Here is a 26,182-nt window from a genome sequence, read left to right on the forward strand (position 1 = left end):
AGATTTGATGGTGCTCCTAGGGATCATCAAAGATTTGGATTTTTTTTATAACCTAACCCTGACTTGTACTTCTCAACAACATTGTCCCTTACTTGTTTGGAGAGTTCCTTGGTCTTCATGGCAGTGTTTGGTTAGTGATGCCTCTTGCTTAGGTGTTGTAGCCTCTGGGGCCTTTTGAAAAGGTGTGTATATGTAATGACAGATCATGTGACACTTAGATTGCACACAGGTGGTGGACATCATTTCACTAATTATGTGACTTCTGAAGGTAATTGGTTGCACCAGACACCGACTTGCCTCGCCGCGACCTGCCGCGACCACAGCGGCGATTTGCAAATGACTTCTGTATAGAAGTCAATGCAAGTCGCCCCGAGGTCGCCCAGAAGTAGTACAGGAACCTTTTTTCTGAGTCGGAGCGACTCGAGTCGCTCCTCTCAGAACGGTTCCATTGTACAGAACGGGGGCGACTTGTCAGATTGCGGCGAGGCAAGTCGTGTCGCCTCGCATCGCCCGCAGTGTGAACCGGCCCTAACTTCAGCCAAAACGTTTTATTTAATCTTGAATACCGTGTTGAAGAATTAGAACCCCTGTCGTGCTTCTATTGCCATCTGTATCCTACCGGGGAACTTTTCCCTTACTTGCTGTTAGGACTGGATGTTAGGGGAAATCTCTTCAACAGGTACACAAGAAAGAATATACTATATATGTAGTAAAGTGGACAAAGGTTATAACATCATTGATGCGGTCAACAATTTCAAAATTAACTATTTTTCTTCCTTTTTAAAATGGTATATCTTCTCAGTTTAAACATTTGATTTGTTATCTGTTTTCTATCGTGAATAAAATATGGGGTTATGAGATCTGCAAATCATTGCATTCAGTTTTTATTTAGATTTTACATAACCTCCCAACTATTTTGGAATTAGGGTTATAAATATATGCTATATATATTCATATAATTGTTAAGATACACAAATGGAAGAGGTGCTTCCATTTTACTATAGTATATAACATGACTCAATATTCAGAAGTGAATAGGGTTACAGGAAAGAAAATCCAGAGCACAGTGATAATTGCTAGCAGCTATAGCCACTGGCAATAATCCCATCTAAAAATCAGACATGCTGGTTGTACTCGAGGCGATCAATGGATCGACTTGGGTACAATCAGCCTGCCCTTAGAGATTTGATTCATCTATTCCCAGTTGTAAGATCACTAAAGTGTGAAAGTTAACCATTAGGAAAAAAATTCAATAGATATATTGCCAATGTAATGCATAATACTATAAAACCCAGGCCACATTAACCACTTCCCACCCGGCCAATGCATATATACGGCCGGGTGGGAGCCGTCTACTCCTGATAGGACGTTCAGGAACGTCATTCAGGAGTAGCGGGATCGCGCGCGCGCCCGCGCAGCGGCGCGATCCCGATGCGCTCGTGTCACCCGGACACGGCACATCTCAGATCGGCAGGAGGGCTCTGTGATTGGCCCTCCTGATCACATGACGGCCGTGTCCAATCACGGCCGTCATGTGATGTAAACAAACAGCCGGTTGCTAGGCAATCGGCTCTCCTCTCCTCACACGGAAGTCACCGCTGAGGAGAGGAGAGCAGAACGCTGCAGCCGGCTGATGATCAGTGAGTATGGGCTGCTTTTTACAGCTTTTTACTCACTGATCATCAGTGTAGTGTACACACACAACACACCACACAGTACAAACACAGTCCCCACATATGTCCCCAAAACACACATGTCCCCAAAACATACATGTCCCCAAATAATAAAAACACATGTCCCTAATAATAAAAACATGTCCCCCACATATGTCCCACTAAAATCACATGTCCCAATGATTATCTGCACACATATGTACGTGATCACCTGCACACATATGTACATGATCATTTGCGTACATATGTCCGGGTTCACACAAACCAATTATTATACACTTAACGGAATTTTTTTTACCAAAAACATGTAGCAGAATACATTTTGGCTTAAATTTATGACAAAATTTGATTTTATAGGATTTCTTTTCAAATAGAAAAAAGAAAATATTGTTTTTTTTCCAAATTTCCGCTATTTTTGCGCTTATATCGTAAAAAAAAAAAAAACGGAGTCGTGAATAAATAACACCAAAATAAAGCTCTATTTGTGCGAACAAAATGATAACAATTTCATTTGGGTACAGTGTAGCATGACCGCGCAATTGTCACTGAAAGCGCGAGAGCGCTGAAAGCTGAAAATTGGGCTGGGAAGGAAGGGGGTGAAAGTGCCCTGTATTGTAGTGGTTAAAAACTGAAGGCATTTTGTTAAGGTAAAAATGTATTTAACTTATACCATACATGCTGTTTTGTGTGTAATAACTCTTCAGTGTATTATAAATAGAGAAAGATTACTTTGCATAACTGACAGAAAAATGTTCAACAAAATATTTTTATGAATTTATTGCATTCTAGATAAATTTGGCCAATATTTTTATGCATTTTAGGAAAACCCATGTCTTTTGCTGCTTCGTGACGCCAGCTGCCCTCCACCAGCTTTGCTTTTCAGTTGCCAGACAGGAGTTGGCAGAACAAACTTAGCCATGATTCTGGGGACATTAGTTCTCTATCACCGAAAAGGAGCAGCTGGAGAACAGATGTGAGTCCTTCATCTTTCATTTCCAGTGTTTATAAGAAAGTGCTGGCTTCATACTTTTATGTTTCATGTGGATTTCAACAGAAGCAAACATGGTGCCATTGTTCGTTCTTGTTCATAAGATTACATGTGAAGTTGACCAGCAACAAAGTTATCTTTTATATTATTCATAGGAGGAAAGTCAAATCACAAAAAGCTAAACGGAAAAATTCACCTTTGGAACATGTTACATGTTGCACCCGTTCTTGGGGTGTTTAATATGTTCCAGCGTCTGCACCTTCTCCCCCTGACCCCCCCCCCCCCACCTTCACCATGACAGGGAGCGGAGAATCCTCTCCCTGTACCTGCTGTCATAATTTAAAAAACGCTCTACACACATGGTCATGTCATTCATTCACTACACTACAATACATTACAAGTACCGTCAGTCATTGCAACTGATAGCTTGAAATTCTCAATGAACTACTAGGGTGCTGGTCAGCTCTCCCATAGTTCTTTGATCTTTCCACTTTATATATCTTTTGGAGTAGGGAACAAATATCATATTTTGAATTAATGGCATCTAAGTAAGATAATCGGTCTAAAGCTTTTTTATAGCTGTGTTGTGGAACCATTCTATATTCCTAAAAATGTCTGTACATTTGGAAATATTCGCTTAAAATAGAATATGCAGTGCCTTGAAAAAGTATTCATACCCATTGAAATTTTCCAAAATTTGTCATGTTACAACCAAAAACGTAAATGTATTTTATATGATGGACCAACACAAAGTGACACATAATTGTGAAGAGGAAGGAAAATGATAAATGGTTTTCCAATTTTTTTCTACAAATTTTTGAAAAATGTGGCATGCATTTGTATTCATCTCCCTTTACTCTGATACCGCTAACTAAAATCTAGTGGAACCAAGTGCCTTCAGAAGTCACTCAATTAGTAAATAGAATCCGCCTGTGAATCCCTTAAAGGGTTGTTAGAGAACATTGGTGAGCAAACAGCATCATGAAGGCCAAAGGACACACCATACAGGTCAGGGATACATTTGTGTAGAAGTTTAAAGCAGGGTTGGGTTATAAAAAAAAAATATCCCAAGCTTTGAGTGTCTCATGGAAAGAAAGTGGCACAACTTCAAACCTACCCAGACATGGCAGTCCAACCTAAACTGACAGGCTGGGCAAGGAGAGCATTAACCAGACAAGCAGCCAAGAGGACCATGGTATCTCTGGAGGAGCTGCAGAGATCCATAGCTCAGGTGGGAGAATCTGTCCACAGGACAACTATTAGACGTGCACTCCACAAATCTGGCCTTTATAAAGAGTGGCAGGAAGAAAGCCATTGTTGAAAGAAAGCCATAAGAAATCACATGTGCAGTTTGAAAGAAGCCATGTTGGGCACACACAAACATAGAAGAAGATGCTCTATTCAGATGAGACCAAAATTTTACTTTTGGGCTTAAAAGTAAAATGCTATGTGTGGTAGAAAACTAACACTGCACATTCCCTGAACACACCATCCCCACCGTGAAACTTGGTGGTGGCAGCATCATGTTGTTGGGATGCATTTGTTCATCAGGGACAGGGAAGCTGGTCAGAATTGGGTAGATGGATGGAGCCAAATACAGAACCTGTTAGAGCCTGCAAAAGACTTGAGACTGGGGCAGAGGTTCAACTTCCAGCAGGACAATGACCCTAAACATACAGCCAGAGCTACAATGGAATGATTTAGATGAAAGCATATTCATATGCATGGCTGTCGTTAACCACAGGGCAAATGGGACAGCTGCCCTGGGCCCTGTCTTTGCTGTGGGGCCCAAAGCAGCTGCCCCTTGAGCCCACGTTATCCATAAATTAGGGATGGGATGATGGCATTCAGAGTGCCTCGGGGTCCAGCCAGCAGAGAGGGGGTGGGGCCTAGAGCTCCACTGATGCTCTGACTCCACCCCATGCAGTCTGTATACTCAGGAGGGAGGCAGTGCTGAATTCCCCAGCCAGCAGAGAGGGGGCGGGGCTGGGAGCTCCACTGACGTTAGGACCCCGCCCCATGCAGTCTGTATACTCGGGAGGGAATGGCTGTAGTAGGAGCAGATCTTGGAGTGGAAGCCCCGACCCGGACTTCTAAAAGTACATAGTGGTGATCCCAGCTGGCCAGGTATGTCCTCCCCCCTACCCCCTCATAGAATGCCTGACTGTAATCCTAAACCCGGAGCTGTTTAGCTGTGCATTACTGAAAAGTCTCTGTTCATCTCGTGCACTATGTCTGCAGTCTTTCACTGTCTCCTGCACTATTTCCTGCAGTCTCTCACTGTCTCCTGTAATATGTGTATTAACGTGCTGCTTTACTTTCTCAAATATTTGAGATCGCTCCACTGCTCATGGAGTGGTAATGATGTGCAGTAACCTGTGTCAATCGGTGAACAGTAGTGATCTGCTGTAATCTCTAGCAACCAGTCAGTTAGCAGTAATGATGTGCAGTAACCTCTAGCAGCCAATCAGTGAGTGGTAATGATGTGCTGTAACTTCAAGCAACCAATCAGTGAGTGTCAATGATGTACTTTAACTTCTAGCAACCAATCAGTGAGCATTAATGTTGTGCTGTAACCTCTAGCAACCAGTGAGTGGTAGTGATGTGCTGTAATCTATAGCAACCAGTGAGCAGTAATGTGCAGTAACCTCTAGCAACCAATCAGCAAGCAGAAATGATGTGTTGTAAGCTCTAGCAACCAGTCAGTGAACGGCAATGATAGGCTGTAACTTCTGGCAACCAATTGCAATCGCTGTGTGATCTGCTGCAGCAAACTGATTTTGAGTCTACTGGCTATTTTTTTTAATGTCTTAGAATGGGGGGGGGGGGGGGGGCAAGAAAATGTTTACCCAGGGTCAAATTAATATTAAAATGGCCCTGTTCATGTGTTTTAATTCCCCAAAGTCCAGTCCTAAATCCTATTAAGAATCTGTGGCAAGACTTGAAAATTGCTCTTCACAGACACTCTCCATCCAATCTGACAAAGCTTCAGCTATTTTGCAAAAAAGAATGGGCAAAAATGTCACTCTCAGGTGGCTGCTCCCTAGATGTGCAAAGCTGGTAGAGCCAGGGCCAGAAAAATGTCATACCAGCCCCATAGTATTATTATATCAGCCCAACATCAAAACCATCATAACATATATATATATATATATATATATATATATATATATATATATATATATATATATATATATATATATATATATATATATATATATATATATATATATATATATATTATATACAAATTCCATTCCAGTTAAAAGTGGTAAAATTGGTCCATCGTCAAGGGGCACCCCAGGAACATGGGGGGGGGGGGTTGGTTTCCAGAGACCACCTTCCACAGAAAGAATGGGGGGGGGGTTACTGATGTATATCAGTGACCCCTTATATTATTGTATTCACTCCCCTCAGACTTGCCTGGCGATCTGCTGTAATCTCTAGCAACCAGTCAGTTAGCAGTAATGATGTGCAGTAACCTCTAGCAGCCAATCAGCCAATCAGTCACTGATATATATCAGTGACCCCTTATATTATTGTACTCACCCCCCTCAGACTTGCCTGGCGGTGCTGTCACTGACCCCCTCAAGGTACACCGTGCCGGGCTCGGTTTGTTGGCTCCAGGTTGGTTTTATACACTAGTCTCCACTCCACACGTTTTACTTCTCCCATGACCCCCATCTTGGAGGCACTCCCACTCTTGACTCCTCTCCAGACTCCCCCCTCAAAGACTGCAGATATGATATAAGACAAGAGATGGTCAGAGGTTGCGAACATGGTACAAGAGATGGTCAGAGGTTGCGAACATGGTACAAGAGATGGTCAGAGGTTGCGAACATGGTACAAGAGATGGTCAGAGGTTGCGAACATGGTACAAGAGATGGTCAGAGGTTGCGAACATGGTACAAGAGATGGTCAGAGGTTGCGAACATGGTACAAGATATGGTTAGAGACTGAGGTCATGATTCAAGAGATGGCTAGGGACTGAGGTCATGATGCAAGAGATGGCTAGAGACTGAGGACATGATACAAGAGATGGTCAGAGGTTATGGACATGATACAAGAGATGGTCAGAGGCTGCAAGCATGATACAGTACGTATCAGAGGCTGCAGGCATGGTAAAGGAGATGTTTAGAGACTGAGGATATCATACTAAAAATGGCCAGAGACTGCAGACATGGTACAAGAGATCAATGCAGCCTCATCAGTGCCCATAATTTCAGCCTCACTGTGCTCATCATTTCAGCCTCACTGTGCTCATCAAATGCGGCTTTATGGTGCCCATCAAATGCGGCTTTATGGTGCCAATCAAATGCGGCTTTATGGTGCCAATCAAATGCGGCTTTATGGGGCCCATCAAATGCGGCTTTATGGGGCCCATCAAATGCGGCTTTATGGGGCCCATCAAATGCGGCTTTTTATGGGGCCCATTAATTGCAGCTTTATGGGGCCCATTAATTGCAGCTTTATGGGGTCCATTAATTGCAGCTTTATGGGGTCCATTAAATGCAGCTTTATGGGGCCCATTAAATGCAGCCTCGCTGTGCCCGCCATTGCAGCCTCGCTGTGCCCGCCATTGCAGCCTCGCTGTGCCCGCCATTGCAGCCTCGCTGTGCCTGCCATTGCAGCCTCGCTGTGCCCGCCATTGCAGCCTCACCATTTCCTGGATCACACACACAGTGGCCGATGTATGGCACGGATGGAGCTGGGTCTGTGTGTGTAAGGCAGCTCTGTAACAAGGTCCCGCCCCCCTAGACCATCTCATGTGATAGGCCGAACACTGATTCAATCAGTTCTCCATCTAGAAGACTATCACCCAAGCCGGTCTAGGGGGGCAGAACCTTGTTACAGTGCCGCCTTACACACACAGACCGAGCTCCATGCCATACAAGAGGAGGAGCCAGAGGACAGAGGGAGGGAGGGAGGGGAGCACTGCAGCCACCGCTCAAAGTGGGACCAGGACAGCCGGCCTACCGTGAAATTTCCCGGTATCCCAGTAGGGATGCAGCAAAAGGTGGTTCTACAAAGTATTGTCTTGAGGGGCTCAATACAAATGCACACCACACTTTTGAGATATTTATTTGTAAAAAAATTTGAAAACCATTTATAGTTTTCCTTCCACTTCACAATTATATACAATGTAATATTAACATAAAAGCACACACAGGTTGGACTTGATGGACTTGTGTCATTTTTCCTTACCAACTATGTAACTATGTGCCTCTGTGTGTTGGTCTATAACATAAAATCCCAATAAAATACATTTACGTTTTTGGTTGTAACATGACAAAATGTGGAAAATTTCAAGGGGTATGAATACTTTTTCAAGGAGCTGTATATGCCTGCAAACAATGGGAAAGGTTACGTATAACATCAGGGAAATTAGCACACATCATGTTCTCATACTAAATACTCTTCATCTGCTAATCAGAGATGCAACACATTTTTCAGATTCCTTCTGAATTTGACAAAATGTAAATCAGATTTATTTACACAGTGAAGCTTGCAGACAGAAGCTGCTTACTATGTTACTATGGTAATAAGTCTTCTAGGAGCTTAAGAGTGTTTGATAGGACTGTAATTTGGCAGGGAAAGTCACTTGGCTTCCTTCTAATGAATTCAGTAAGCACTATTTCTCAATTAATTGGTCTGCCTGTATATTTACTGAGGATTGTTTCTAGGGTCTTGAAATGCTTTTTTGTTATAATGCAAAAAAATTGACTGTTGCATATTTTCTGTTTTTCTTTTTGGCTTTTAAACATGTACAAATATCAAATGACAAGTAGAAAGAAATTCAAAAATTTCACTACACAGCAAATCAGTGCAAAACAGAAACGTATATTAATTTATTAAACATTTTCTACAAGAAAGTATTCCTAAGTAATTCACTTCCCTGTCCAATGATGCAGAGAATACATGCACACAAATGGTCTTATTAAAATAAAGAGTGCCAGAAGATTCAGGAAACTACCTAGTGCAAATCAAGTGATACTGTCTATTGTATTAAATTGATTTAGAAAAATTCAGATTGCCAAAATGCTTATAATCAAACTATTGACCCTATTGATTAATCTTATTTCAATATAAATTCTGTTACAGTGCCACCCAGAGCACAAATGATTTACCAAAGGAACACTTTCAGGTCATACAGAACTTCATCAGTCTGGTACCGGATGGAGAGAGAATTGTTGCAGAGGTAAAGTTCTGTTTTTTATATTACACCGTTGATGACCTCTACTACCCATACACCAGTCATCTAATTCTGTGGCTTTAAACTATCAGGCCGTGGGCCGCTGCTGGAACACAACTTCCCTCCTACTGGGCCGCAGATTTCTGTCTGTCAGACCACATAGTGGTAGGGTGTAGGAAAACACAATGCTTGTAATACCAGTCTGCAGCCACTAGATGGTGCTGTCCACACTAATGAAAAGTTTATGTATACTAAACTAGTACACTCAATGTACAGTTCTTGCTTTGACTTTGGCATCTGCTGGTAGATGTGAAGGATGACAGCTGCGAGAAAAAATAATTTTACAGGCTCACATCCAATTGGATGCTTTGCACATGCTTGTTATGGAGCAATGACTGTCTGTGACTTTTAGTGGGCAGTATGCATAAACATTGAAGCTGCTTGACTCACCCCAGGGGATGTGAGGGGTGCTTCATGGGACTGGTAGATGGACTTCCAGAGAGAAGTATGGGAAACCACATCTTAAACAGGACAACCTGTAATCATTTCTGCTGATGTGGAAATACGTTTCAGTGTGTCCTCATTTATTGGCACACTGAGCGTTAACCTATATTAATTATCGTATTACTTTAGGGCCAGGCTGAGCAATTGATACCTAATGCTTTGGTGTAATGCTTTGGTGGAAGGACAGAACAAGAGGGAAGCATAAGGGAAAGAGCGAGACAGACAAAAAGGAGAAGGGGAGCGTGAGAATTAAATCAATAGAAGGAAAAAGAGAGCAAAAGAGGGAGAGAGAGACAAAGATAAAATTAGTCAGAAGGAAAGAGAATAAGAGGGGGAGTGAAATAGAGAAGGTGGGAGAAGAGAGAACAATACAGAACAAGATAAGAGATAAAATAAAGCTTTACATAAACAGAATTTTTTTGTCATTGTGTCTACTTAAAGTAGAACTATAGGCAAAGCTTTTTTATTTACCTTTTTGGATAGATTGAAAATGGATTATAAACCCTGCCAGTTTGTATCGCTGTCTGTGACCAGGTTGGAGAGAGTCGCCCTCTCTATTTGTGCTATTTACCATTATCATTGAAAATAAAAGATAATCCCACATTTTGCACTGCCCCTAGAGAAGTAATAGAGGTGAAATTCCTTGAAAGCATTTGCTACCCCAACACTTCATATTCCTGATATGTGCCTGTTGTACCATCTACTTGTATGAGAAAATATCCTGTTCTCTCGGCATTGCTTCCTATGTGTGAATCCCTGTCCAGATCCAGAGTCCTGATACAGCATCTGGTGTGACCCAGCCTCTAAAGACTCATGCAGTGAGTAAGTCTCTGGATATGGCAAGGGTAGCCTGGAATGTCAGACTGAAGCACTGGGATTTACTTTGCAGTTGGCAGCATTGGGCACTATTTTCTAATTCCCACCACTGGCATCTTTTAGTGGTAACAGTTGAGGCTGAGGGACCTGACATCATCAGCTAGGTGAAGTGTTGCACCCATTATATGCCCTTTCTCCCACCATTCAGTTTAGAGGAAGCAACTTATATGGACATTTGCCCATATGTAGTTATATATCATATAGCTAATATCAATACATACAGTATCTCACAAAAGTAAGTACTGTAAACCTACCAGCGGCTCTGTACAGAGAATGGGACTGATCATCCATCTGAAAGAGCCCTAAGGGACCAAAAATGTACAGTTTTGCCAGATTTGCTCAAAATACAGGGTTCAGGAATGTGTTTTGCTCAGAATACAGGGTTTAGGAATGTGTTTTGCTCAGAATACAGGGTTCAGGAATGCGTTTTGCTCGGAATACAGGGTTCAGAAATGTGTTTTGCTCAGAATACAGGGTTCAGGAATGCGTTTTGCTCAGAATGCAGAATTCAGGAATGCGTTTTGCTCAGAATTCAAGTTTCAGTAATGTGTTTTGCTCAGAATACAGGGTTCAGGGATGCGTTGTGCTCAGAATACAGGGTTCAGGAATGCATTGTGCTCAGAATACAGGGTTCAGGAATGTGTTTTGCTCAGAATGCAGGTTTCAGCAATGTGTTTTGCTCAGAATACAAGGTTCAGGAATGCGTGTTGCTCAGAATACAGGGTTCAGGAATGTGCTCAGAATGCACTGTGCAATATACACTAGCCTACCTGACACATACTTCATGACCTACTCTTTACAACATTTCTTCACACACGCAGTGCAATGTGGATCGGAGGATCCATCCTCCTCCTTACCTCATTGTCCATCACATCAGGGCTCTCCCTAGCACTGGAAAGACAGTATTGCAGGAGTCCCCGCCATCCATCGGCTCCTTGGTGTCCCAGCCTCCGGGAGGTCAGCTAAAAGCTACTGCACCTCTCACATGGCCATGATCTGCTTGGAGCACCACCCCCCCCCCCCCCCCCCCTCTGATTTTCACAGGTCACAGTGCATTTGCCAGAAGGACGGGCTGTGTCAAAGTATTCCTGGGGCAGGGAGAGCTAGAATCTGGTGCTGCAGAGGAATGCCCAAATGCCTTACAGGACTGGTTCCATTCAGAACAGGCCTTGCCATGGTCGACCAAAGAAGTTGCGTGCACATGCTCAGCGTCATATCCAGAGGTTGTCTTTGGGAAATAGACATATGAGTGCTACCAGAATTGCTGCAGAGGTTGAAGGGGTGGGGGGTCAGCCTGTCGGTGCTCAGACCATACTCCGTACACTGCATCAAATTGGTCTGAATAGCTGTCATCCCAGAAGGAAGCCTTTTCCAAAGATGATGCACAAGAAAGCTGCAAACCATTTGCTGAAGACAAGCACACTAAGGACATGGATTACTGGAACCATGTCCTGTGGTCTGATGAGACCAAGATAAAATTATTTGGTTCAGTTGGTATCAAGCGTGTGTGGCAGCAACCAGGTGAAGAGTACAAAGACAAGTGTGTCTTGCCTACAGTCAAGCATGGTGGTGAGAGTGTCATGGTCTGGGGCTGCATGAGTGCTGCCAGCACTGGGGAGCTACAGTTCATTGAGGGAACCATGCCAACATGTACTTAGATATATTGAAGCCAAGCATGATCCCCTCCCTTCGGAGACTGGGCCGCAGGACAGTATTCCAACATGAGAACGACCCCAAAGACATCTCCAAGATGTAAAGGTGATGGACTGGCCAAGCATGTCTCTGGACCCAAACCCTATTGAGCATCTATGGGGCATCCACAAACAGAAAGTGAAGCAGCGCAAGGTCTCTAACATCCATCAGCTCCGTCATGTTGTCATGGAGGCAGAGTGGACTTCAGTGGCAACCTGTGAAGCTCTGGTGAACTCCATTCCCAAGAGGGTTAAGGCAGTGCTGGAAAATAATGGTAGCCACACAAAATATTGACACTTTGGGCCCAGTTTAAACATTTTCACTTAGGGGTGTACTCAATAGCCAGAAGAGAGATTACTTTGACACAGTTGGTCAGCTTAAACATGTAATGCAATATATGTGAACTAAATATCCCCGTTTTTCATTGCATAGTGAAGTTTTTTTTTTTTTTTTAAAGTCAGCGGCTACAAATACTGCAGCTGCTGACTTTTAAAATAAGGACACTTACCCACCTTGCGGCTTCACTTCCCGGTTCCCTACTGCGCATTGGCGAGTCACACTGCACAATAAGGATGGTCCCCGCTGTCCCTGGGATCCGTGTGTTTCTCAGCAGACAGCAGGGGACCCGCAGGAAGTGGCGTAAATATCCGGAGATTCTGCGGATATCTATGCCGGAAGTGGGTGCAAATACCTGTACTGTACAGGTATCTGCACCCCCTCCCCCCTGAAAGGTGCCAATTGTGGCGCCGGAGGGGGGGAGGGTTCCAATTTAGCGGAAGTTCCACTTTGGGGTGGAGCCCCTCTTTAAGTTAAAATTGTATCTCATCAATTATTAAATCCCAAAAACTGTAAAAAATTAAACCCCACTGGTAGCTTATATGTATATACAATGTTCATCTAAAGATAGATTTGCTGCTGTTACTAAGGCATAAACCTCAAACTACTCAAAACAATACCACGCTACCCCTTTAAGTTTTTATGTCTAGCTTATATCTATTCATGCATTATCACAATACTGCTTTAATGTTATACTAAAGATTCCTTAAAAAAAAAAAAAAAAAAAAAACTTTTCATACTTGCCTCCACTGTGCAGCTCGTTTTGCACAGAGTGGCCCCGAACCTGCTCTTCTGGGGTCCCTCAGCAGCTCTCTCGGCTCCTCCCCGCATTAGATGACCCTCTGGGAGAAGCACCCTTCTTCTTTGCGCGTGTGCTCCCGAGTCCAGCATTCCGCATCCATAGACGACGAATGCAGGACTCAACCCCGGTGGCCGCATCATTGGATTTGATTGACCTCAGCGGGAGCCAATGGTCGCACTGCTATCAATCTATCCAATCAACAGCCGAGAACCCCCTAGCTCAGAGATGGCGTATCCCCGTGGGACAAGTTTGAGGGTTCAGGTGAGTAAAACAGGGGGGACTGGGGGCTGGTCACTGCCAGGTGTTTTTTCACCTTAATGCATAGGATGCATTAAGGTGAAAAAACAAAAGCACAAACCTTTTACAATACCTTTACTGCATCCAATACTATTACTTCTTTAAATATGCATATACAGTGCCTTGAAAAAGTATTCATCTCCCTTGAAATTACAACCAAAAACGTAAACCTATTTTATTGGAATTTTTTGCAATAGACCAAGGCAAAATGGCACATAATTGTGAAGTGGCAGGAAAATGATAAATACTTTGTAGAACCACCTTTCGCTGCAATTACAGATGCAAGTCTTTTTTTGGTATGTCTCTACCAGCTTTGCACATCTAGAGTGACATTTTTGCCTGTTCTTCTTTGAAAAATAGCTCAAGCTCTGTCAGATTGGATGGAGAGCGTCTGTGAACAGCAATTTTCAAGTGTTGGCACAGATTCTCAATTGGCCTTAGATATAAACTGATTGGGCCATTCTAACAAATGAATATGCTTTGACCTAAACTGTCATCGACCCTGTCCTCAGGGCAGGGCCGCTGATAGGGCAGTACAATCAGCCCTGATGTACTGGGCCCGCCCAGATCAGCTACACAGTGGGGCCCGGGCATCATAAACAATTTGTTACTGCATTTAAAAAAAAACATTTTCTAAACTCTTCCCTGCTTCCACTTGCTTACAGAGTGGGTAAATTGTTTTCCTGGGCCTCATCTGGTCAATGCAGGGGCTCAGGAGGGGAGCACAACAGAGGGACTATTTCTTTATTTTCGGGGCGCATATACATCATGCCGCCCCACTATTTTATTAGTCCCGGCTGGCGGAGTGATATTGTGATTCTCCGTTCGGCTCCCGGCTGCAATCCTCCCCAGATGTGAAGAAGCTGAATGGCTGACAGGGAAGAGCAAGAAGAGATCGTGGCTGCACTGGACACAGTGAGTGGGAAATAGAGGAAAGAATACTCACTGTGTCCTATTATATATCTCACAGCAGGGTACAATCATCACACAGGTAGTACAGCAGGGTCTCTGTCATGGCTCTGTGTTACATTGCTTTTGGGTGCTGACTTTGTTATGGTTGTACTGTTACAGTCTGTTATATGCAATACAGCCATAAGTTAACTAAGCCAGCACTCAACAGCCATGTGACATAAAGTCATGATACATTCATGTCATGATAGAGCCCCTGTTTACTGTGATGCCTGTGTGATAATTGTAACCTGATGATAATAAGAAACGTGCTACTTTAAAAACTAATTTGGAGGAGCAGTAAACGTGCAGCGGAGCTGCATTTTTACTGCCCCCCAAACCAATCCCCTTTAATTGCTTCCCATCGTTGCTGGATTGGAAGGTTGATGATATCTCGATATCATCAATAATATGCTCAATCATCACGATATGCTCTTGAACAAGCATGTGATCAAACTGATCTTAGCTTGAGCAGATGCTTTGGAGGCCAGAGGACAGATATGGGGTCTAAAATACCTCATATCTCCCTATAAAGAGGACCTGTTATGGCCCTTGCTATCACAAGGAATGTTGTCCATCCCCTGTGAAAGCAAAAATGACAATAAAAAATGTAAAGATACAATGTAAGATTTTTTTTATTTGTAATTAATAAAATACAATTGAAAAGAAATGTAAACTGCCCCCTGCTCCTTCATGCTTACTAATTGCAAACATGTTTTGGCTTCACACGCATATGTAAACGGCAACAAACCTGCATTTCACTTCAAGTCGGGGTCAGGGGTGGGGGCAAGGTTGAAGGGGGCCCTGTCAGGGAAGGCTGTATGGGGCCCCATGATTTCTAACAGCGGCCCTGCCTCAGGGCCCACTAACAGGCCAGGTTTGCAAGAAAACTGTAATACATCACAGGTGATATAATTTGCTGCTCAGTGATTGCAGTATTCTAGTTTGCATCTCCCCAAGGTAATACATAAAACCTGGCCTGTTAGTGGGCCCTGAGCACAGGGTTGATGACCACTGATCTAAACCATTCCTTTGTAGCTCTGGCTGTATGTATAGGGTCGTTATCCTGCTGGAAGATGAACCTCTGCCCCAGTCTCAAGTCTTTTGCAGACTCTAACAGGTTTTCTTCTAAGATTGCCCTGTATTTGGCTCCATCCATCCTCCCATGAACTCTAGCCAGCTTCCCTGTCCCTGATGAAGAAACTCACCCCCACAACATGAAGCTGCCACCACCATATTTTACGGTGGGGATGGTGTGTTCAGGGTGATGTGCAGTGTTAGTTTTCCGTCGCACAAAGCGTTTTGCTTTTAAGCCAAAAAGTTCAATGTTGGTCTCATCTCACCAGAGCACCTTCTTCCACATGTTTACTGTGTCCCCCACATGGCTTCTCACAATCTGCAAACAGGACTTCTTATGGCTTTTTTTCAACAATGGTTTTCTTCTTGCCACTCTTCCATAGAAGCCAGATGTGTGGAGTGTACGACTAATAGTTGTCGCGTGGTCAGATTCTCCCACCTGAGAGCTGTGAATTTCTGCAGCTCCTCCAGAGTTACCATGATGGCTTGAACAATGCTCTGTGAGATGTTCAAAGCTTAGGATATTTGTTTATAACCTAACCCCGCTTTAATCGTCTATACAACTTTATCCTTGACCTGTCTGGAGTGTTCCTTTGCCTTCATGATACTGTTTGTTCACTAAGGTTCCCTCTCTGGGCTTCACAGAACAGCTGTATTTATACTGAGATTAAATTACACACAGGTGGACCCTATTTACTAATTAGGTGACTTTTGAAAGCAATTGGTTCCATTAGATTTTATGCACGCCACAATTTAAAGGCCTTTATTTGTAAAAATTGTTGAAAACTATTTATCATTTTCCTTCCACTTCACAGTTATTTGCCACTTTCTGTTGATCTATCACATAAAATCCCAATAAATAACATTCACATTTTTGGTTGCAAGAAAAATGTTGAAAATGTCAATGGGGTATGAATATTTTCACTGTATCATATAGATGTGTAGTGGCCTATATAATCCACGGTATTAGCAGTTCTCATTGTCCTTCCAATGCTGATTTATTGACACTTTGATTGTTGTGGAAACGGAAATGCATGTTTGCAGCCACTATATTAAATGTTGTTCATTTTATTTATGTAATGTATCACTATATATATTTTGTTTTGTTAGATATCCCTTTCTTGAAGTCCATTAAGGGATGCAGGTTTTTAAACTCCTGCAGACGGCAGTATAACCTAATAGTCAAAGAATTACTATATTGCTTTGTTCCTCAGTGGACTTTAAGAAAACCTTTTTTAAAGAAATTACAAAAAAAAACGTATTTTTCTTGGTGTCTGTATCCCCATCAGAAAGATATCCTATCCTTATGATTGTCACACCCAGTCATTAAAATGTAAAGACGCCTCCATAAAAACCTGCATGATATTCCAATCTTCTTGTTCTCTGCACAAAAAAAAATATTATTTTTTATAGAGCTGGGCTTTAATTGTGCATCATGATTGATAGAATTGCATACACATATGGTAACACATTTACATAATCTGCAAATTTACTTTTTGCACACTCAGAGAAGTACTCAGCTTATTGTATTGGGTGGCCCACTTGTGTGCCTAACAGTAACATTTTCATGCAAAGCTTTAGTCCTTTCACATGCAAATATTTATCCATATATCTTATGGTTTGTTAGACATATACAAAAGAAACTGTATGTTTGTAACTTCAGCTTTTGTTAAATTATATTTAAGACTTTAAAGCTGTAGGAGGCGATTGGACCTTGCTAATCCAATGTTTTTTTCCATAAACTTGATCCTTTGTTACCGTGAGCATGTTTACTGTGTAATATGTAACTGTGACAAATATTGATGATATTGCTGTTTCTGCCATAGGTAGACCATGCGATTGCCTTATGTTCTGAAATGCATGATATTAAATCAGCCATACATGAATGCAAGAAAAAGCTGGAGGGCATTGGTGAAGACTACCAAATTCAGGTATTGATCTTTCTAAAGTAAAGGTTTATAAAGTTAGCCAAACTGAATTTAAAATGTATCTAGTTTTCTTTTCAAAATTGGTCTATTAGCAGAGCCGACTCTGAATCTATATTGCATGTATAACCCAGGCAAGCTTACGCTAAATTTTTTTCTTATCCCTTTTAAGCAAAGTTCTCCCTGGCAGAAGAAAGTGTGAAAATAGAGTGCATAGAGACCCTGTACAAAATGGTGTACCACTTTAAATTCAGACTGATGTTGCATACAGTACTATTAAACATACAGCACTTTAAAATTATAGCAGTTGCATAACAGCAAATAACACTATTTGTGTAGCCTTCACTTCGTTCACATGTGTTTTTCATATTTTGTGGCAGGATTTGAAGACAATAAATATATATAAAAGATCTGTTGCGCCTCCCTATATTTGTGAATAATAAACCTCAAAAAGCAAAATTGTATCACATATAAAGTGCATATAAAACAGATTTTACACTTTTTATTTAGTATTTGAAGACAACCATTCACAAATTAATTTTTGTAATAGTTTGTTCGTTCACTATTGAATGGTTTATAATAGTGCAGCCTTACCTCCCACAGATTACTTAAATTGTATGTCGAGCTAAAAACTTTCTCTCTAGTTTCAGATATAGTGGGAAAGGATTAGAGCTTTTACTGCTATCTGGCTCTCTGTTAGGCGTCTTGCACACAGGAGTAAAAAACATTGCATTCTTTACTGATTTGAAATGAGATGCATTGTTGTCAATGGAACCGCACACACAGCTGAGTAAAGTTCAGTAATACAACGTTGAGTATAGAGCAATAAAACAAAAATGACAATTTTTACATTTGAGTGGGGTAACTTGTAATCTATAAGCATGTTTATGCAATTATAATTGAGTATATTACAACACTGGCAATGTTTGCGCACCTTTACGCAACATTACTCAGGTCTTTAGGCTGGGTTCACACCGCTGCGGCAGCGAGAACCGGATGTGATTCGCACTGCAGTGCAAATCACATCCGATCTCTGTGCGTTGCGAGTTCAGCCATACAGATAGTATGGCTGAATTCGCATCGCACCCGCCGCAAACTCGCACGGGACCCTTTTTTTGGTCCGCAGCAGAATCGGATCGCATGGGTGTTCACACCATGCGATCCGATTCCTGTCCGAGTTTGCAGATCGCACTGCGATATGCGAACTGATCTGGGGGTGTCATTAACATTTCACTGACACTCCCAGCAGTCCGCATAGGGCAGTGTGAACTGCCGGCGGGAGGCATGCGATGCGGGAAAACGCAGCGGATTTGCGGCGTTCCTGCATCGCTCCAGTGTGAACCCAGCCTTACACAGTTTTTTTACTCAGACTTTCTATCAACAGGTTCTTGAATAAAGGTCAGTAAATTATCATGCACGTGCGCAACTGGCCTTAGAGAGGTTTACCTCTCTGTTGCAAAATCTGCAACAGGAACAATGACAGGAAAATATTGAAAACTAAGGATTTATCATTCACATAGATTCAAATATGCTCAATAGAAATGGTTACCTTTTGTAATAAAAATATAGAAATGTGTATATATAAAGGATTATTGATTGCTAAGATCAAACATGCATCAAGTACAAATATGATCATCAGCTAAAATATTTAGATGATGCATACAAATATAAAAATTTACCAAATCTTAGACAAGGCCAGTTCAGTTGATCTATCCAAATATAGACTAACTCTATAGAAACAACATTCAAAAATGTACAGTATATAGAAAATGAATCCAGTGGGTCCAGCCTAGGCCAATATTGGCCTAGACTATATTGTACGGTACCAGGAATTGAAAAAGAAAAAAAAAAAAAAAAAAAAAAAATATATATATATATATATATATATATATATATATATATATATATATAATATTATACAGTTGTGCTCATAAATTTACATACCATGACAGAATTCATGATTTTCAGAGAATATTCTTAAACTCATGGTTAGTGTTTGGCTGAAGCCATTTATTATCAATCAACTGTGTTTACTTTTTTTAAATCATAATGGCAACAGAAACTAGCCAAATGACCCTGATCAAAAGTTTACATACCCTGGTGATTTTGGCCTGATAACATGCGCATAAGTTGACATAAATGGGTTTGCATGACTATTAAAGGTAACCATGCTCACCTGTGATCTGTTTGCTTGTAATTAATGTTTGTGTATAAAAGATCAATGAGTTTCTGGACTCCTGACAGACCCTTGCATCTTTCATCCAGTGCTGCACTGACATTTCTAGATTCGGAGTCATGGGGAAAGAAAAAGAATTGTCAAAGGATCTACATGAAAAGGTAGTTGAACTGTATAAAACGGTAAAGGGATATAAAAAGATATCCAAGGAATTGAGAATGCCAATCAGCAGTGTTCAAAGTCTAAAAACGAAGTGGAAAATTAGGGTTTCTGTTGAAACTAAACCACGGCCAGGTAGACCATTACAATTGCAGCCACAACTGCCTGGAAAATTGTTTGGGATGCAAATAAAAACCCACAAATAACTTCAGGTGGAATACAGGACTCTCTGAAAACATGGTGTGGCTGTCTCAAGATGCACAATAAGGAGGCACAAGAAAGATGGGCTGCATGGTTAAGTTTCCAGAATAAAGCAATTAGTACTCAAATGACACAAAGTATCCTGCTTATAATACGCCAAACAGCACAGAGACAAACCTCAAAACTTCTGGCACAAAGTCATTTGGAGTGATGAAACCAAAATTTAGCTTTTTGGCCACAACCATAAATGCTACAGTTGGAGAGGAGTCAACAAGGCCTATGATGAATGGTACACCATTCCTACTGTGAAACACTGAGGTAGATCGCTGATGTTTTGAGGATGTGTGAACTACAAAGGCACAGGAAATTTGGTCAAAATTAATGGCAAGATAAATGCAGTATGTTATCAAAAACTACCGGAGGAACATTTGCATTCATCAGCCAAGAAGCTGCGCATGGGACGTACTTGGACATTCCATGACAACGATCCAAAACACAAGGCCAAGTTGATCTGTCATTTGCTACAGCAGAATAAAGGGAAGGTTCTGGAGTGGCCATCTCAGTCTCCTGACCTCAGTATCATTGAGCCACTCTCCAAGAATTGAACTGAAGTCTTTTTGCCAAGAGGAATGGGCAGCTTTACTATCTGAAAAGATAAAAAGCCTCATCCACAAATGTCACAAAAGACTTCAAGCTGTCATTGATGTTAAAGGTGGCAATACACGGTATTAAGAACTGGGGTATGTAAACTTTTGATCAGGGACATTTGGCTAGATTCTGTTGCCATTTATGATTAAAAATGGGCGGCACAGTAGTGTAGTGGGCGGCACAGTGGTGTAGTGGGTAGAACTCTCGCCTAGCAGTAAAAAGGGTCGATAGTTCACATCCTGACCGCAACACTACCTGCCTGGAGTTTGCATGTTGTCCCTGTGCCTGTGGAGATATAGAAGTACCTTAAATAATAATAATAATGAAAAGAGCACAGTTGATTGATAATAAATGGCTTCAGCCAAACACTAACCATGAGTAAAAGAAAAGTTTTTGTGTTATCATTCAATTCATATTCTCTAAAAAATGGCCAAAAAATCATCAATTCTGCCAGGGTATGTAAACTTATGAGCACAACTGTGTGTGTGTGTGTGTGTGTATGTGTATATATATATATCTATCATATATATATATATATATATATATATATATATATATATATATATATATCTCTATATCTCTCTCTCTCTCTCTCTCTCTCTCTCTCTATATATATATATATATATATATATATATATATATATATATATATATATATATATATATATATATATATATGCACATAACTGCCGCGCTTAGTATAAATTAACAGATATACAACCTATATCTATTCCCTAAATAAGTAAGCTGCTAGCACAATATTGTTGGATGTCAACACAAATACATAAGGCTTCATGTACACCACCTCTCCTGATCGATTTAACTTGACAGATAGTAACCCACGTTTAAAATGTCAATTTTTCCACATTTACATGCCACATTTAGCTACGGTTTGCCGCGTTCAAGTTTTGAAGAATTTAACCACTTGCCGACCGCCGCACGACGATATACGTCGACAGAATGGCACGGGCAGGCATATGGGCGTATATATACGTCCCTGCCTTCCCGCGGGTGGGGGGCCCGATCGGGCCCCCCCCGGTGCCTGCGGCGGTCGGTATTCGTTCGGGAGCGATCCAGGATGAGGGGGCGGCCATTCATTCATGGCCACCCCCTCGCAATTGCTCCCGACTAATGGAAATGCTCCGTGACATCACTTCCTCTCCTGTAATGTAAACACAGGAGAGGAAGTGATGTAATCTCTTCTCCGTGTCGGTATTTTTCATTCCGGCACCGAGGAGAGAGGATCGGTGAGTTGCACCAACACGACACTACACAGTAGAACATGCCAGGCACACTCACACCCCCCCTTCACCCCCGATCACCCCCCCAATTACCCCTGCCCCCCCAGTCACAGTGACACCAATTGCATTTATTTTTTTGCATTGGTGTCATTTGTGACTGTAATAACTGTTAGGGCAGTTAGGGTTAGCCCCCTTTAGTTCTAATGTACCCCCCAAACCCCCCCAATAAAGGTTTAACCCCGTGATCACCCCCCGTCGCCAGTGTCACTAAGGCTGGGTTCACATTGCAGCGGTTTATGAGAACGGATGTGATTCGCACCGCACTGCAGTGCAAATCACATCCGATCTCTGTGCGATTCGAGTTCAGCCATACAGATAGTATGGCTGAATTCGCGCCGCACCCGCCGCATCCGCCGCAAATTCGCCTTTTTTTGGTCCGCAGCAGAATCGGATCGCATGGGTGTTCACACCATGCGATCTGAGTTTGCAGATCGCACTGCGATATACGAACTGATCTGGGGGTGTCATTAACATTTCACTGACACTCCCAGCAGTTCGCATAGGGCAGTGTGAACTGCCGCCGGGAGGCATGCGATGCGGGAACCCGCCGCGGATTCGTGGCGTTCCCGCATCGCTCCAGTGTGAACCCAGCCTAATAAGCGATCATTTTTCTGATCGCTGTATTAGTGTCACAGGTGACGCTAGTTAGGCAGGTAGGTATTTAGGTTCGCCGCAGCTTTTTATAGCGCCAGGGACCCCCATATACTACCGCATAAAGCCCCCTGATTGCCCCCTAGTTAACCCTTTCATCAGTGATCACCATATAACTGTTACAGGTGACGCTGGTTGGTTAGTTATTTTTTTATAGTTTGAGGGCACCCGCCATTTATTACCTAATAAAGGTTTAACCCCCTGATCACCCGGCGGGTGTCATTTGTGACTGTAATAACTGTTAGGGCAGTTAGGGCTAGCCCCCTTTAGGTCTAAGGTACCCCCCTAACCCCCCCCAATAAAGGTTTAACCCCGTGATCACCCCCCGTCGCCAGCGTCACTAAGGCTGGGTTCACATTGCAGCGGTTTATGAGAACGGATGTGATTCGCACCGCACTGCAGTGCAAATCACATCCGATCTCTGTGCGATTCGAGTTCAGCCATACAGATAGTATGGCTGAATTCGTGTCGCACCCGCCGCACCCGCCGCAAACTCGCACGGGACCCTTTTTTTGGTCCGCAGCAGAATCGGATCGCATTGGGTGTTCACACCATGCGATCCGAGTTTGCAGATCGCACTGCGATATGCCAACTGATCTGGGGGTGTCATTAACATTTCACTGACACTCCCAGCAGTTCGCATAGGGCAGTGTGAACTGCCGCCGGGAGGCATGCGATGCGGGAACCCGCCGCGGATTTGTGGCGTTCCCGCATCGCTCCAGTGTGAACCCAGCCTAATAAGCGATCATTTTTCTGATCGCTGTATTAGTGTCACAGGTGACGCTAGTTAGGCAGGTAGGTATTTAGGTTCGCCACAGCTTTTTATAGCGCCAGGGACCCCCATATACTACCGCAATATTTTGGGGTGTCATTTCACATATGCCCATGGCATGCGTGAGCAATATATCATTTAGTGACAACTTTGTGAAAAAATAAAATAAAATAAAAAGTTTGTAATTTTCCCGCAACTTGTGGCAAAATATAAAATATTCCATGGACTCAACATGCCTCTCAGCAAATAGCTTGGGGTGTCTACTTTCTAAAATGGGGTCATTTGTGGGGGTTTTGTGCCATCTTGGCATTTTGTGGCCTTCAAAACTGTAATAGGTAGTGAGAAGTGAAATCAAAAATTTACACCCTTAGAAAGCCTGAAGGCGGTGCTTGGTTTTCGGGGCCCCGTACGCGGCTAGGCTCCCAAAAAGTCCCACATATGTGGTATCCCCGTACTCAGGAGAAGCAGCAGAATTTATTTTGGGGTGTCATTTCACATATGCCCATAGCATGTGTGAGCAATATATTATTTAGTGACAACTTTGTGTAAAAAAAAAAAGAATTTTTATTTTTTTGTCATTATTCAATCGCTTGAGGCAAAAAAATAAAATATTCAATGGGCTCAACATGCCACTTATCAATTTCCTTAGGGGGTCTACTTTCCAAAATGGGGTCATTTGGGGGGGTTTTGTACTGTCCTGCCATTTTAGCACCTCAAGAAATGAGATAGGCAGTCGTAAACTAAAAGCTGCGTAAATTCCAGAAAACGTACCTTAGTTTGTAGATGTGACAACTTTTGCGCAAACCAATAAATATACAATTATTGACTTTTTTTTTTTACCAAAGACATGTGGCTGAATACATTTTGGCCTAAATGTATGACTAAAATTGAGTTTATTGGATTTTTCTAATAACAAAAAGTAGAAAATATCATTTTTTTTCAAAATTTGCGGTCTTTTTACGTTTATATCGCAAAAAATAAAAATTGCAGAGGCAATCAAATACCATCAAAAGAAAGCTCTATTTGTGGGAAGAAAAGGACGCAAATTTTGTTTGGGTACAACATTGCATGACCGCGCAATTACCAGTTAAAGCAGCGCAGTGCCAAATTGTAAAAAGACCTCTGGTCATTGACCAGCAAAATGGTCCGGTCTGAAAGTGGTTAAAGAATAAAACTTTTTTATTTTTAAATAGCCAAAAATGAAAAACACCTGTAAGTGAAACGCGGCTAAACACGAGTTACCATGTTTAGAGGCATTTGGCGCTTGAAATGCCTATAAACTCAGATTTTGAACCCAGTTTTTTTGCGTTCCAAAAAAAAAGCCTGTAAACGACCCTGTGTACATGTACTGATAAGATTACACAAAGGAGAGTTCGGGAGCAGTTGAAAAAATTGCCCAACTGCTTCTAAATGTCTGTTTAGCAGCAACAGTGTACATGAGGCCTTAAGGCTATGTTCACACAGGGGGCGACGCGAGGCGACACGACTTGCCGTGCCGCGACCTGACAAGTCGCCCCCGTTCTGTACTACGTAACCGTTCTAAGAGGAGCGACTCGAGTCGCTCCGACTTAGAAAAAAGGTTCCTGTACTACTTTTGGGCGACCTCGGGGCGACTTGCATTGACTTCTATACAGAAGTAATTTGCAAGTCGCCGCTGAGGTCGCGGCAGTTCGCAGCGAGGCAAGTCGTGTTGGCTCGCATCGCCCCCTGTGTGAACCGAGCCTTAGGGTAAAGGTGTAGCGCTAAACACTAATCGCTAAAATTCATAAAAGTCCATACCTGAAATTCATAAAAGTCCTTATCAGTTAAAACCACAAGGGATGTCCAGAGGATGTGTTGATATTATAGTGTGTTTTTTACTTCTATGTGAGTGAATTTCTTTATCATTCACAAAAGTCTACTGAGATATCTGCACTAGGAGGAGTGTCTTTTTGTTCCCTCATGAGATTGGGTGAGTCCTGCTGGGGACGTTCGTTTTATCTGGAGAGGAAACGTTGACATTGGAAAGTCCACTGGATTGCTGCCCATTGCCATTGACCTTTGTAATGAAGGTCTGGAAGAGGATGGAAAGGGGCAGTGTGATCGGGTGCCGGTGGTGGTTTTCTCACATAATTTAGCTGCACTATAACATCAACACATCCTCTTGACATCCCTTGTGCTTTTTACTGATATGGACTTTTATGAATTTTAGCTATCGGTGTTTAGCGCAGTACCTTTACTATATATATATATATATATATATATATATATATATATATATATATATATATATATATATATATATATATATATATGTGCGCATTTGTTTGTGTGTGTTTGTGTGTATAGATATCTATACATGTGCGTGTGTACACACAGTATCTCACAAAAGTGAGTGCACCCTTCACATTTTTGTAAATATTTTATTATCTTTTCATGTGACAAAACTTAGAAATAACACTTTGTTACAATGTAATGTAGTGAGTGCACGGCTTGTAATAACAGTGTAAATGTGTTGTCACCCTCAAAATAACTCAACACACAGTCAATAATGTCGAAACTGCTTGCAACAAAAGTGAGTACATCCCTAAGTAAAAATGTCCAAACTGGGCCCAAAGTGTCAATATTTTGTGTGGCCACCATTATTTTATAGCACTGCCTTAACCCTGTTGAGCATGGAGTTCCACAGAGCTTCACAGGTTGCCACTGAAGTCCTCTTGCACTCCTCCATGACGACATCATGGAGCTGGTGGAGTGTAGAGGCCTTGCGCTCCTCCACCTTCCATTTGAGGATGCCCCGCAGATGCTCAATAGGGTTTGGGTCTGGAGATATGCTTGGCCAGTCCATCACCTTTACCCTCAGATTCTTTAGCAGGGCAGTGGTCATCTTGGAGATGTGTTTGGGGCCGTCATCATGTTGGAATACTGTACTGCGTGCAGTCTCCAAAGAGGGGATCATGCTCAACTTCAGTATGTCACATTAC

At 42.2% G+C, this 26,182-nt stretch overlaps 1 protein-coding gene across 2 annotated transcripts in view; it reads left to right on the forward strand.

Annotated features, from left to right (window-relative positions):
• The window catches only part of PALD1 (phosphatase domain containing paladin 1), a 433,254-nt gene that overhangs the window by 212,439 nt on the left and 194,633 nt on the right, over positions 1-26,182 (forward strand). For both annotated transcript variants that reach the window (XM_077454432.1, XM_077454433.1), the window contains 3 exons: positions 2,495-2,646; positions 8,764-8,860; positions 17,213-17,317. In XM_077454432.1, the coding sequence (XP_077310558.1) occupies positions 2,495-2,646; positions 8,764-8,860; positions 17,213-17,317 (354 nt within the window). The remainder of the gene's footprint in view (positions 1-2,494; positions 2,647-8,763; positions 8,861-17,212; positions 17,318-26,182) is intronic.

Source organism: Lithobates pipiens, unplaced genomic scaffold (assembly GCF_037356315.1).
Source record: "Lithobates pipiens isolate NorthernLeopardFrog02 unplaced genomic scaffold, aLitPip1_a1.2 Scaffold_25, whole genome shotgun sequence".
NCBI classification, from domain to species: domain Eukaryota; kingdom Metazoa; phylum Chordata; class Amphibia; order Anura; family Ranidae; genus Lithobates; species Lithobates pipiens.